Raw genomic sequence first — 14,071 nt, forward strand, 5'->3', positions numbered from 1 at the left:
ATACACTCTCTGCTCTCTCTCCCACCTTTCAACCAACCCCACAGCGTTCTCTTTATTCCTCACGCTTGCAACGCTCCAATTATTTTGGGGGGGCTGAGAGGGGGTGTATCAGTGTCATCAGGCTCCACTTTGTGGAAGCACAAGACTAAAAGAAGCAGGGAGCAGGAGAGGAGAGGAGAGGAGACCATACTCATATTTGTTGTGATGTGTTTGTCAGGAGTCATTAGTATTTCCTTTCCCTGGAGTCCCTGATGAGAAGAAGAGAGTCTCTTGCATTCCGTCTATCTCTATCTCTCTCTCGCTCTCTCTCTCTCTCTGGTAAGCTCTTACCCATCTCCATGTCTTCCTCCCCCCCTTCCTCCCTCTCTCTCTGTCTGCTCTGTGTTATTTATTCTCTTATTCATTTCCATGTGTCTCTCTTCTAACCCCCCCTTCTCTCTCCTCCTTTGTCGTGCTCCTCCTCATACTCAGTCTGCCGTGGTGCCTGAGCACTCTCAGTCTCACTCTCAGTGTCTGGTCTCACTCTCACTCTCAGTGTCTGGTCTCACTCTCACTCTCAGTGTCTGGTCTCACTCTCACTCTCAGTGTCTGGTCTCACTCTCAGTCTGAGTGTCTGGTCTCACTCTCAGTCTGAGTGTCTGGTCTCACTCTCACTCTCAGTGTCTGGTCTCACTCTCACTCTCAGTGTCTGGTCTCACTCTCACTCTCAGTGTCTGGTCTCACTCTCAGTCTGAGTGTCTGGTCTCACTCTCAATCTGAGTGTCTGGTCTCACTCTCACTCTCAGTGTCTGGTCTCACTCTCACTCTCAGTGTCTGGTCTCACTCTCAGTCTGAGTGTCTGGTCTCACTCTCAGTCTGAGTGTCTGGTCTCACTCTCACTCTCAGTGTCTGGTCTCACTCTCAGTGTCTGGTCTCACTCTCAGTCTGAGTGTCTGGTCTCACTCTCAGTCTGAGTGTTTGGTCTCACTCTCACTCTCAGTGTCTGGTCTCACTCTCAGTCTGAGTGTCTGGTCTCACTCTCAGTCTGAGTGTCTGGTCTCACTCTCAGTCTGAGTGTCTGGTCTCACTCTCAGTCTGAGTGTCTGGTCTCACTCTCAGACTGAGTGTCTGGTCTGAGGCGTTCCTCTGCTCAGCGACGCCGATGATTGAGCTGATCAGGCCGCTGATGGCTCCGCTGGCGTGTGGCGGCCACGCCGATGGCTCCCGGTGCAGTGGGCGTGTCTCACGTCTCTCACCTCCAGCTGCACCCTGCCTCCGCCAGCCTTTGGAATGAGTTCTATTCTTGGCAGGTGGGCGCTTAATAAGTCTGACCCAATTAGGGAGAGCAGGGGAAGACTGGCGCTGGAGAGGAGAGGAGAGGAGAGGAGAGGGAGTGGTGGTGACGGGAGGGCGGGCGGCTGGGCAGGAGCCTGGCGTCTCAGCAGCTCCCAGCAGTGGTTCAGTCCCCGTTGCAGACCTCTGCAGATGCTCCCATTAAATTCCCTTGGACGTGACCTTTCCCCAGGGGATGACCACCAGTGCTCGACCACACACACACACACACACACACACACGCACACACACACAGCCTGGCCTCCTCACGGTTGGATGCGTCAGTCCTCTGCGCTAGGCGTAGCAGTGTGCTGTGCTCCTCCACCGTCCTGCAGAGCCACCCTCTGCACTGTGCCTGAAACCTGCTGAAGGACATAAGGTGTAATTAAAAGCCAGTGATCAATATACGGTGTGTGGCCAGCTGAGTGTACCCCTTGACGAGAGGAGGTGTGTGTGTGTGTGTGTGTGTGTGTGTGTGTGTGTGTGTGTGTGTGTGTGTGTGTGTGTGTGTGTGTGTGTGTGTTGTCCACTGAGTTAATGGCTGCTTAAGTGAGCATGGCACAATAATAGCTGCTCCTCTGATGTGCCTGGTGCTTCCTGTGGTAGTGTGCTAGTGTTGCTGCAGCCTGTGCACACCACGCTAGCCCTTCCAGGTAAGATAGACAGCCCGAACGAAGGCACGTTTTCGCCTCTTTTTTACGGTGGCCCCCTCCGCCACGAAAGCGAGGCGGCTGGCATCTCCCCTGCAGTGTGCCACCGCGGGGCACAGGCGCCCAAATGTCAGACCCTGCTGGCATTTAGCGAGGTCAATATGCAGCAAATGAGCTCTCATTAGTAGTTTGTTTATGGCATAATAGGAAGCCCTTTCTGCGGCTAATGAAACAAACAGAGAGAACTTTTTCTCCCCTCGCCCCTGGTTAGCCACGTAGTCAGTCCCAGCACTGCTCCTCACGCAGACAAAAATAGCTGAAAAAGAAGGGAACATTCTTCTCGTAGCTCTACAGAACACATGCAGATAAAAATGGCCTCCCAAGAAGCGGGCGTTTTGACACTATTAAGCGCAGGCCTATCCTCCCTCACCTGCTCTGTGTGTGTGTGGCTCTCAGCGCCACGCCAGGCCTCACCTGTACAAGCGGCCCAGCTGGGCTGCGGAGCTGAGCGGCGGTTGGCACCCCCAGCTGTATGACAGTGCCACACAGGACGGGGGACGCCCCACGTGCCATATGTCTCAGTGCCCTTACCTGTGCACCTGCTCCAGCACAAACACCGTCACAGATAAAGCGCCGCTGATTACCCTGACCCTCCATTCATCTGGCCCGCTGCTGGAGGCAGGACTGAGGTCAGGAGGTGTCCACGCACACACACACACACACACACACCCTCATGCAGACTTACACACACACACACACACACACACACACACACACACACACACACTCACACTCCCCTATCCTCCCTCTATCTCTCACACACACACACACACACACACACACACACACACACACACTCGCATACAAACACACACACTCAAGCAGACTTACACACACACAGGCATGAGTGCACATGGGTGGGTGGCATTACACACACAAGCAGAATCCCACGCATACACTGTCTCACCTGCCTCCATGCTCTCACAGGCATGGGATTGTGGTTCAGAGTCTCGTAGGTGAGTCTGTGCCTTCAGGTTTTTAGTGTTGGGACTGCACACAAGGGGAGTGAGGGAGATGCACTGTGCAAGTGAGCAGACTGCCCACAGGAGTATAACATGATTCAGTAACCATCTTCATCCTTTGGTTTTTTATGTACACGTTTCTGAGGCTCGCTATCTCTCCCAGTAGCTGCATGTTCCTGAGGTGTGCTATCTCTCCCAGTAGCTGCATGTTTGTGAGGTGCTATCTCTCCCAGTAGCTGCATGTTTCTGAGGTGCTATCTCTCCCAGTAGCTGCATGTTTGTGAGGTGAGCTATCTCTCCCAGTAGCTGCATGTTTCTGAGGTGTGCTATGTCTCCCAGTAGCTGCATGTTTGTGAGGTGCTATCTCTCCCAGTAGCTGCCCTTAACAGAAAATCTGCAGTTCTGTGGGGTTATTACCAACATCGAACGTGTTAACATTAGCATGATCTCTAATTAAAAACAGAGACAGCATGGCGCTCATTAGCAGCCTGCGACTGGAATGTGTTATTGCAAAGCTCCGGAGTTTGAGTCACACCTTCTCTCTCCACTCATTACTGATGATTAGAATACGGCTCCTCAAAATGCTGCGGGAAATTCCATTGAATAAAATGGATCATCCCAACGTTCAGAGGTCAGATATTTCTTGATAATGACAGCTAAAAATGAATAATGACTGCTGATAGCGAGTTTTGTGCTTCTGATTCACATCTTTCATATCATTTTGCAAGTAAACCGTTCACTTGTCATAACGGAAATTCATCCTTACTTGAAGTCAGCAAGTAATATGTTGCCACGCAACACCTGAAACTTTAAAGTTCTATTAGCTTGAAAAGCTTTTTTTTTCTCAGCAGAAGCCATGAAACTGCAACAAAATAATAACAAAAAAAAAAGATTTTGGAGGAATATATTTTTTATATTTTCAGTATAGAGAGCAGGATAATGTATAGTCCACAGGTCATTCTTGTAAAGTAAATCCCTTCAGGACGATAGAAGTCCTGTTCATTCTGTTGGGATTTATTTTTCAGGAATGACCAGCGGCTATACATTATCCCTTTATATATTATTAGCTTCTGATTGAATTGCTCATATGTGGACTTGTTGTGCAAAGGGAGATTCCACTGCTTGCCTGTTATTTGTATATTTGAAGTTGACAGAGATTGGATTGTGTGCGTGTGTGTGTGTGTGTGTGTGTGTGTGTGTGTGTGTGTGTGTGTGTGTGTGTGTGTGTGTGTGTGTGTGTGTGTGCGCGCGCGCGCGCCTCTGTTCTCTGTTGGTCAACCTTCAATGTTATGATCTTTCACTCTCTCAGACGTAATTGCAACCCCAATTTACAAGATTTCACTTCGTGTCATATTCATGTTGTTAATTCACCTCAAACATGTGGACACACACACACATACTATTTAATTTTCATGAACTTTCTCAGCAGGGGCTTTAATCAAATGTGACTTAATACCAAGGCAATAGAGATTACAGATGTGGGATAGCTGACAGTGGGATAGCTGACAGACTTACAATTTCAGCACAATTTCAGCAATGTAAATACACACACACAGACGTTTTTTTTTTTCTCTCACATTCGTACGTTTATTTGAATAAGATTTCTTATGCCAGAGATTCAGCTACATGAAAGAATCATGTTCGATAATGTTTTGTTACGTGGAGAGCTTTTGTTTTATTTTGTATGACATTTTGGGTTAGATGTAGATTCATATTTACATAAAAGTATGTGTTGCCTGTGTATTTCGTTTTTATATCACTCTGTTATTTCTATATATAAAAATATGAAGGCGATGCATTCTAATTGAGCTTAAAACTCTTCTGCTCTAACTAGAATGTCTGCTGACGCTAAGTGTCAGTTTGGGCAGCTCCAGAAAGGTTTCCACTTATTTAGCTTCTACTGGTGTCTTAAATGCCCTGTTGGGGTTCTTTATACAGCCCATTTTCTTTTACTGATTTATTGAAAAGAAGGACCTTTTCAGACTTTATTATCCTCGTACTAATAAGTGCATTTATATTGATCGATTTAGTTAAGTCAGGCGTGGATAGCTGCATTTCAGGCACATTTTGGTTAATCCATCTTTCAACAGAAGTGAGGAATAATGTAAGAGCAACAAAGTGTTCTTGTGTGAGGTCAGTTGAGTCACGCTCTGAGTCCATGTTTCTTCCATTCATTCTGCGTCCACACTAGAAAACAGCAGCTGTCTGCTCCTAATGTTTTAGTCTTGCTCCACCTCAGGTGCCTTAAACAGCTGAACTAAAAGGATTTCCTGTCTTTGTGAATAACTTAGAGCCAACAGATTCTTAATTTGTTGTTGGAACAAGAGAGAGAGTCGGAGGCCTTGTGCTGGGGCTTTTTTCTCGGGGCTAATGCACTCCCTCCTAGTGACTCGAATGCAGTGAGTGGATTTGTTGTGTTTTTCAACTGGAAAATAGGCATAATGAGACTTGTTTACCCAGAAGCACTGAAAGAGGGTTTATTTGAAATGAGTCACTTGTGTGTTTATATGTTTATAGAGCAAGGGCCAGACCACACACACATACTCGCACAACAAGAAGAAGATGAAGAAGAGGAGAAGGAAAAAAGGGCTTCTTCAAGTTGATTTAATTTACACATTCTGTGTTAACTCACCACCACGAGACTCAAGGCTTGCTCTCTTTGGAGATAGGGGGACATCTCAGTTAAGGGGTTGTCAGATCCTATAACATGGTTTCAGTGAAGAAGAATATCAGAAGAGATGCATGGAAATGTGTTCCGTTGGCTTAGTTTACTTTGATTCTGTTCTTAGGAGGAGAAAAATTCAATATCACTCTGTTGTACCTAGAAAGAAAATAAGTTTAATTTTTCAAAGAGATCTTGAAAGGTTTTTTTTGTGATAAGGCTCAATATAATATGCATCACCAAAAGGTGGGAGGTGCTAAATGCTAACTAAGGCGTGCATCTCTCATTCAGACGTCCTGCTCATCATACTGGGCTGGGGCCCTGCAGTTTTACTCTTGTCATTTACCAATGGCCCTTACTGAGTTATAGTGTTGACTCTATTAGGGCTGTTGCATTGAAAGATGAGCCAGAGTAAACTCCCCTTGATTAATCGAGAGCCCGTCCCATTTATCAGAAAACTTGTAATTTTGTCCAAACTTGGGCTCTAAATAGAGAGCCTCATTTAACGCTTCCAACCTGATTGATTATCCTTCAGCCGAGCCTCCCCTGAATGAGGAGCAGCCCCCCTGTACATGGGCTTTAATACAGTGCAGTAATGGAGTGGCTCCGGTGGGCTGGGAGTCTAGTCTATGAAATGGCTACATACAAAGAAAAGCAACAGGGAAATAAATAAAGAAATGAAAAGAAGAATTAATATCCTGGAAGTAATTACAGCCACCGCCTATGCCCAGACCCCTGGTGCTCGGAGCTCACTGATACTGCTCTATCTTACCGGAGCTTTGATAAACAAAGCCGTTTAGAAAAGTCGTTGGAAATCAATCAGGGCCCCTCCTTGTTATGGCTGCACCGGTGCTTGAGACGCAGGGCATCCGTAGGTGTTTGAGCGAGGGAGCTGAGCTGCCGGGTACTTTTGATCGATCCGCACAAACTCCGGGTGCTCAGAGAGGAGACGACGAGGGGGGGGGAGGGAGTGAGTCTGTTAGTCTTCTGCAGTGTCTAGTCCATCACACACCTCAAAACAGTCGGCACTACTCACTCCGCGGCTCCCCACCCACCCACCCCCCCCAAAAAAAACAGAGAGAGAGGGGGGGGGGGGGGGGGGGGGGGGGGGCAGCCTTGTCCCTGGCAGAGCTGTGTGCCAGTGGCCATCATTAGTCATTAGAGGGTTGTCATTGTACCCGGGCTGTTTTTCAGTCTGAGCGCGTCTGCAATAGCACAGCTCGTGCCACCCGTAAATGATGGAGCCACGCGCTGGTCGTTATCTGCTCGGAGCACTGCGGGGAGGACCAATCAGAGAGGGCCCCTTCATTTCACAATTCAATCACGCCGCACAAGATAAACAAACAAACCTACACAGGCGAGCAAACAGATAAAAGCCACTGGAGGCCCAGTTGCTTCAGAGTCATTTAGTGTTGTTGCAGGAACATTGCGTATCAAAGCCATAAGCATGCCTGCCTCCCTGCCTGTGAGAGGACCCCACTTCATGAGTTCTGTGCCCGCGGGCTGATGTGGACCCAAGCTGCCCAAGGACACGGTGGCTTTGCTAATGCCTGCTTATTATTTCCTCCTTTGTGTATTTGGATGCTCCGTGGTAATTACGGACAGGGTTCACTTCCTCAGCGCGGCTTGATTAAACTCTGCTCTGGCGTATTAAAGCCCAGCAGCAGCATTAACAACAGCAGCAGCATTAACAACAACAGCAGCAGCAGCGGCAGCAGCAGAAGAGTGGGAGCCAGGAGGCGCTCTCTCTCTCTGCTGAGGAGCTGAGGAGGAGTCGTGTATGGTTCCACTGCCCTTCTCCTCACAAACAAACAGCCTGTTGGTGGTTGATGGGCGGGTTAGTGCCCAGTCAACCAGCGTTGAACATCTAAATGTCATTGACCTTAAATAGTCACACTTTTACTTGCTTGGTTGGATTCCTGCCCCCCGGCAGTTCTGTTTGTCTCGGTGCAAACGCACATTGTGGTATCACAGTAGGTGGTCGAGGTGCACCATGTGGATAGACATGAAGTCTACCATTATACTCATTAGCTTCTTTAGACCTCACTGCTAGGTACACCATGTGGATAGACCTGAAGCCTACCATTATACTCATTAGCTTCTTTAGACCTCACTGCTAGGTACACCATGTGGATAGACCTGAAGCCTACCATTATACTCATTAGCTTATTTAGACCTCACTGCTAGGTACACCATGTGGATAGACCTGAAGCCTACCATTATACTCATTAGCTTCTTTAGACCTCTCTGCGGCGTCTGCCTCCGGTCTCTTTCTTGTCTGTGTCTTGTGTACATTGAGTTTGACTAATGCATAGCGAGTTGGTTTATTATACCGCATATGTGCAAGCTCATTAGACTTCATTAGCTTTTTCATGGCTAGATGACTCAACTATATAGAGAGACTTGAGGTCATATCATGACATTGGTGGATTAATTAGAGAAGAATATCATGTGGTGTTCAGAAAGGAAAATGATGCTGATTATTAATTTTGGCAGTTACACAGGGTCATTAGGTTTGACAAACACCCTAATTAGGTCTCAGTTTAGATTATCATAATTGTTGTTAGCTACTTTGATTAAGTGCAGTCCACCAGTTTGGAGCAATTGGAAACAATTGGTGACTTAATGGACAAACTCGATTTTAATAATGGTTAAAAAAAAAGATAAATGTTGGTATTATTATTATTGTGATTATGATTAATCATTCTTTGTTAGGCAAACACACTCTCTGAAGTTCCTGACAATCCATGTATCTCTGATGTTAAATTGCATGGATCTATAACTGTATGTTGTTGTAGCCATCTTGGAAAAAGGCTGACATCTTGTGAAATGTGATGTTATGATGAATGGCTTTTAAAGGTCCAGTTTTCATTTGAACAGATCAACAACATGGATGTTTTTCTAAAAGGAACAGTGACAAGACCGTATTCCACAAAACTCACGTCTTTGTTTCAAGAATTGTAAAGCAGAAGGATGAAGGAATTGACCACTTTTTGGGATGATTTTATAGGCAACTGGTTTTGGTATTAAATTGGTGGTATATGGCCATTCCCAAGTCTTGATCCGTGCCAACTGTGCTGCTATTGGTGTTTGTCAGATATCTGCATTCCTTTGAGATGGCTAGTTGTAGAGTCCTTACTGCTGCTTTGGAAGAAGAAAGAGAGGATGCATAGAATGAAATAGAGATATTGTGATACCTGGACACACAAGACTCATACCAGTTATTAAATGCTCAGTAGATTGCCTCAGGTTGAGTCTTATTAAATAGACTGTTGAAATTGGTAAGAGAAAAAAAACGTAAGATAACCCTAATTGATGAGGTACCCTCTGGGGAAAATAAAAGAAAGGATGGAGATCCCTTTAACCATGATTTATTATTTAGTCTATTTTGGTATTGTTGAATGGAGTTGAAATGTTTCGGCTTAAACGAACCTCGACTTATTCTCGGTCTGTGCTGTGTCTGTTTCAGGCTGGATTGTATTGTTAGGTTGAGTGTTAACTCTGATTGGCAGACGTGTGAGTGTGTGTTTTGCTGAGACTCCATCGTGTCTGTTTCCCTCCTTTTCTCTGGCTGTGAAAGTGCGCCCTGGCATCTGATGGAGCGCTAACCAGAAGGTTTCACCTTTATCAGGGGCTGTGGATTGGGTGAATTAGGCTGGGAGATTGAGGCTGCGGCTCCACACTAAGCCCCTCTAATGCAGTGATTGACTCCCAGGGCTGCTGGGGCTGGGGCTGGCGGCTAGCCCACGCCAGCGTGAGTAAATTAGAGTCCGCTCTCTATACTTAAGAGCGGGGAGAGAGTGCCGCTGGGGTCGCCATGATGTGGCACGGCGCGTAGATATACTGATAGATTGACAGCGTGTCTGCTCTGGTCAGAGAGGCCGGATTGGGGAGCAACAGCAAGCTGATTGAAAGTTTAAATGATTTCTACAAGAGGTGCAGGTCTGCTGTGTCTCTGCTCCAGGCACAGTGAACAGTCCTCGTGGCTGAGTCTGGCTCGTGTCAGGCAAACACGCTGTTGCTCCTGGCAACAATCTCTCTCTCTCCCACTCTGTTATCGGCTCGGTCAGGGCCCCTTCTTATGCACCGCTGTTTGTCTCACCGCATCCCTCTTTCTCTTTCACAGGGCCTCATGATCCTGCTGCAGAACCTACCCACCATGCACTGGGGCAACGAGGAAGTCAGCGTTCTCTTAGCCGAGGCCTACCGGTTAAAGTTTGCCTTCGCCGATGCGCCCAACCACTACAAGAGATGAGGGTGGCCACGCCCCCTGCACAAACACTGATGACTCCGATGGCCCTCCGCCCTCCCCCCTGGCCCCAGCCAATCATGTTTGAGATTAAAGGTGTGGGTTCTGTGCTCTAGATTGACCTTATTCCTCATGTCCCCTCCTGTTCCTGTGTTTACACTCCAGCGTTAACCATTTTAAATACCGGCTCATTTAACATCCATGATGATGTCAAAATGGCGTCCTTTCACAAGCACACTGGCAGTGTTTTTTTCTTTTCTTTTCTTGTTTCTTTTCTTTATGTCTTTTTTTCATGCCTTATAAAACCATGTCCTCCTACACTCTTGAGAGTTCCAGGCAACAGGAGATGTACATGCTACGATACATTCATTGCTGTAGTTAAATTTCTCATGCAAGGATCCAGGCCGAGTGACTGACTGACTGGTTAGGAAAAAGGAAGTGACATGCAGCAGTTGAAAGAGAGTGGGAGGGAGAGAACATTGGCCAGCACTGGAGTGCCAAGGATGACCAGAGGAACCCAGCCTCCCTAATGAAACCTCCGAGGACCCACCAGTCAAAAACTGACACGTTTGCTCCCAGCCACAATGCATTGACTGCTGAACCGCAAAAAGCTTAGTCTGATTCCAGCAGAGTTGGTTTGAGGCAGTAATCAACCCTTACTAGAACAAAATGAATAAAAAAAGAATCTTTTACCTGATTGGGATAACTGAATACACCCTAATCTTCATCTCCTGAATGACAGGAATGACACTTTTCTTTTAACCTTGGACTACCTCAAGAGCCGGTCTGAAGGGACTTGCAGACTTGCAGTGGAATGGAATGTATATGGATGCAATGGTTTACAGGATCATGATGATCGCACCAGATTCATATTCATTCCACTCACAGGGGACATTTCAGACCATGGAGCAACCTTTGAATTTGCCTTAATCTGGCTGCTTCTTGTGTTGAAATGAGTGCAGTCAGAGGGGACTCCGTTGCAGGATCCAGGGGGGGAGGAGACATTCTTGAAATACATTGACGCTTCCATTTTCAGTTTGCCCCGGGGATTTGTTTTTGAAGTCCAGTTTACTAAATAAAGCATACTTGTTGCATGAAGCTTTTGAAGTTGTGGCTGTAGGTGTGAGGGACTCCCCTGCTCTTGTTCCATCTAATCTCTTCAGTGTTCAAACTGTACCCCTCCCGCCCATCATGTTGCCAGCTTCTTAAATTGTGTGCCAGTTCTACAACTTATTCCCAGTTCTCTGTGAATAGAAACTGCACTTGATGAAAGACTATTTTCTTCTGCTTTGTAAAAAAAAAAATATATATTCTTTGAATCAGCTTTTTAAATCCTTTTTTTATGTCTACTTTTTACATGATCCTATTGAGTTGTGCCTAACATCATCTGGACCATCACAGATATTTATTTTTCTTTAAAGATAATTTAAAAACGGTGAAATATATGCAGAACATTTTCAGTTTGACTTTCACTCCCTGGCAGTGACCTGAGAATTGACCTGACGTTTTGTACTGGGGTGCAGAAAATGAGGGTTCTCAAAGACACAAGAGCACCGAACCCAGGCCTCCTGCTTCTTACTAAGGCTAGTCTCTCTTCTCACTGGGGAATTGTGGAGACTGTGTTCTTAATCTGCTGAGGACTGTTCTGATATTTTTTTATGGTTGCCATCACAACACCCCAACTCCCCTACTCTGGACATGTCTCATGGGAGGGAAGCTTCTGGAATGTTCTTGATAAATTGTGTACAGATTAGTGCATTTTCAAACATCTGTAAATAGGAATAAATATGTAAATAAATACTATATATATGACTAAATGTTTCCTGAAATCCTTGGTTTCAATGTTGCCGTGTGGGGCGTTATGCGGAGTAACACACAACTGTGCATCTATGATGGAGTAATACCACACACTCACAGATGTAGCGTGCAGATTGCAATTCATGACTGAATTCTATAAACTGTTGATGAGGTGTTTTTTTATGTTGCCCCCCCCCCTCAGTCAACAACTGCCAACGGCAACACCGTCCTTCAGAAATCCAAATCATTATTCAAAACCTATGATGTGTGATTGTAAATAAAATTGAGCGTGTACATTCAACTGTGCAACATACAAATGATCAGCAGCTCACCATATGTGATGAGGCAACAGCTGCTAGCTTGCGTCTGCCCCATAAACGAAACCCTATGCATTAAGTATCTCCTGTCATCCTCGGGAGCAATATCCTAACAAACATGAACACATTAGGAGCCAACAGACCTCTTGTATATGCACTGCAGCATCGGCATCCATTTTTAAAACCACACAAAGCTTTGTCAAGGTACAGTAGCACTTTTCCCATGGTGCCTCTGGCAGGCAGCGTGGCCCAGGTTTGGGTAATTAGGGTGGGAGCATGTGCTGGATGGAGGGAGAGAGGGAGTTCCTCTCATTAGGCTGACTGATGTTCACAGTGGCAGGTAATTAAAGGCCTGCAGCCACACCGGCTTCCACGCCATTCAAATGAATTAAAAAGGCATTAGAATCACCATGGCTCCCTGAATCTATAACACATGCAACAGAAGGGGATGGGGTGGGGGTGGTCCGGACGACCGCAGACATCAGGGATGCTTCTGAATTGAGCACTCGGGATACTGACTTTGGTTGCATGTGTGTTAGAGGCTGAGCTTGGTTAATGTGACGGTAGTGATGAGGGCAGGCCTAATCTTGTGTGTGTGTGTGTGTGTGTGTGTGTGTGTGTGTGTGTGTGTGTGTGTGTGTGTGGTCTTTAGATGTCATTGCACCAGCACATGGCACTCTGCCGTCTGCCTCTCTATGGAGTGGGTACACAAAGTTCCTCATGTATGCACGTAAGGGCTTAAGAAAAATCAGCCAGCCTAAAAAAAATCTGCTCTCAGTGCCTTGGCATCAGGGGCAAAGATATTTTTCATCATGTGTAAATCAGTCCATAAATCACTTTGAACAACGAAAATACCGCACTCCCTTAGTTACTGGACAGAATCATGAACTCAAAACATTCAAACATTAGGTCCCAATTTATCATAATTAGTATTGAAAATAATTTCTGAAGCCATATACAGCCGCGGAAAAAATTAAGAGACCACTTCAAAATTATCAGTTTCTCTGGTTTTACTATTTATTGGTATGTGTTAAAGTAAAATGTACATTTTTAGGAAGCAAGTTTTTCTTCCGGGACAACGTTGTACTTTGCCTGGCTGAGGTTTGTAAAAGACCATAAGGATTGAACCAAAGCGGACTGGAGGGTCTCCTAGTTCGTCTTCTCTGATGAGTCCAATTTTCAGCTTTGCCCAACACATGGTTGTCTGATGGTTAGACGGAGACCTGGAGAGGGCTACAAGCCACAGAGTCTTGCACCTACTGTGAAATTGGACTCGAAATTGAAGACGAACTAGGAGACCCTCCAGTCGGCTTTGGTTCAATCCTTATGGTCTTTTACAAACCTCAGCCAGGCAAAGTACAACGTTGTCCCGGAAGAAAAACTTGCTTCCTTTTGCTCTGACAATGTTCCCCAACTCTGAGAAGTGTTTTTTCCAGCAGGGCAATGCTCCATGCCACACAGCCAGGCCAGTAAAGGTGTGGATGGAGTATCACCAGATCAGGACCCTGTCATGGCCAGCCCAATTTCGAGACCTGAATCCCATAAAAAAAACTCTGAAATGTGATCAAGAGGAAGAGGGATGGTCACAAGCCATGAAAAGAAGCCGAGCTGCTTGAATTCTTGCGCCAGGAGTAGCATAAAGTCACCCAACGGCAATGTGAAAGACTGGTTGGAGAGCATGCCAAGACACATGAAAGTTGTGATTTTAAATCAAGGTTATTCCACCAAATATTGATTTCTGAACTCTTCCTAAGTTAAAGCATTAGTATTGTGTAGTTTAAAAATGAATATGAGCTTGTTTTCTTTGCATTATTCAAGATCTGAAGACACTGCATCTTTTTTGCTATTTTGACCAATTGTCATTTTTCTGCAAATAAATGATCTAAATGACAATATTTTTATTTGAAATTTGGTAGGAATGTTGCCAGTAGGTTATAGAATAAAACTAAAATGTACATTTTACTTTAACACATACCAATAAATAGTAAAACCAGAGAAACTGATAATTTTGAAGTGGTCTCTTAATTTTTTCCGCGGCTGTATTTTCTTTGTCCTCTGTAATA

General features: G+C 45.7%; 1 protein-coding gene across 2 annotated transcripts in view; it reads left to right on the forward strand.

The window, feature by feature from the left end:
• The window catches only part of tbc1d22a (TBC1 domain family, member 22a), a 102,852-nt gene extending 91,276 nt beyond the window's left edge, over positions 1–11,576 (forward strand). For both annotated transcript variants that reach the window (XM_080850980.1, XM_080850981.1), the window contains one exon: positions 9,772–11,576. In XM_080850980.1, the coding sequence (XP_080707106.1) occupies positions 9,772–9,900 (129 nt within the window). In that variant the 3' untranslated portion in view covers positions 9,901–11,576. The remainder of the gene's footprint in view (positions 1–9,771) is intronic.
• Positions 11,577–14,071: the final 2,495 nt, after the last annotated feature.

This window comes from Sprattus sprattus (genome assembly GCF_963457725.1).
Source record: "Sprattus sprattus genome assembly, chromosome: 14".
Taxonomy (NCBI): Eukaryota; Metazoa; Chordata; class Actinopteri; order Clupeiformes; family Clupeidae; genus Sprattus; species Sprattus sprattus.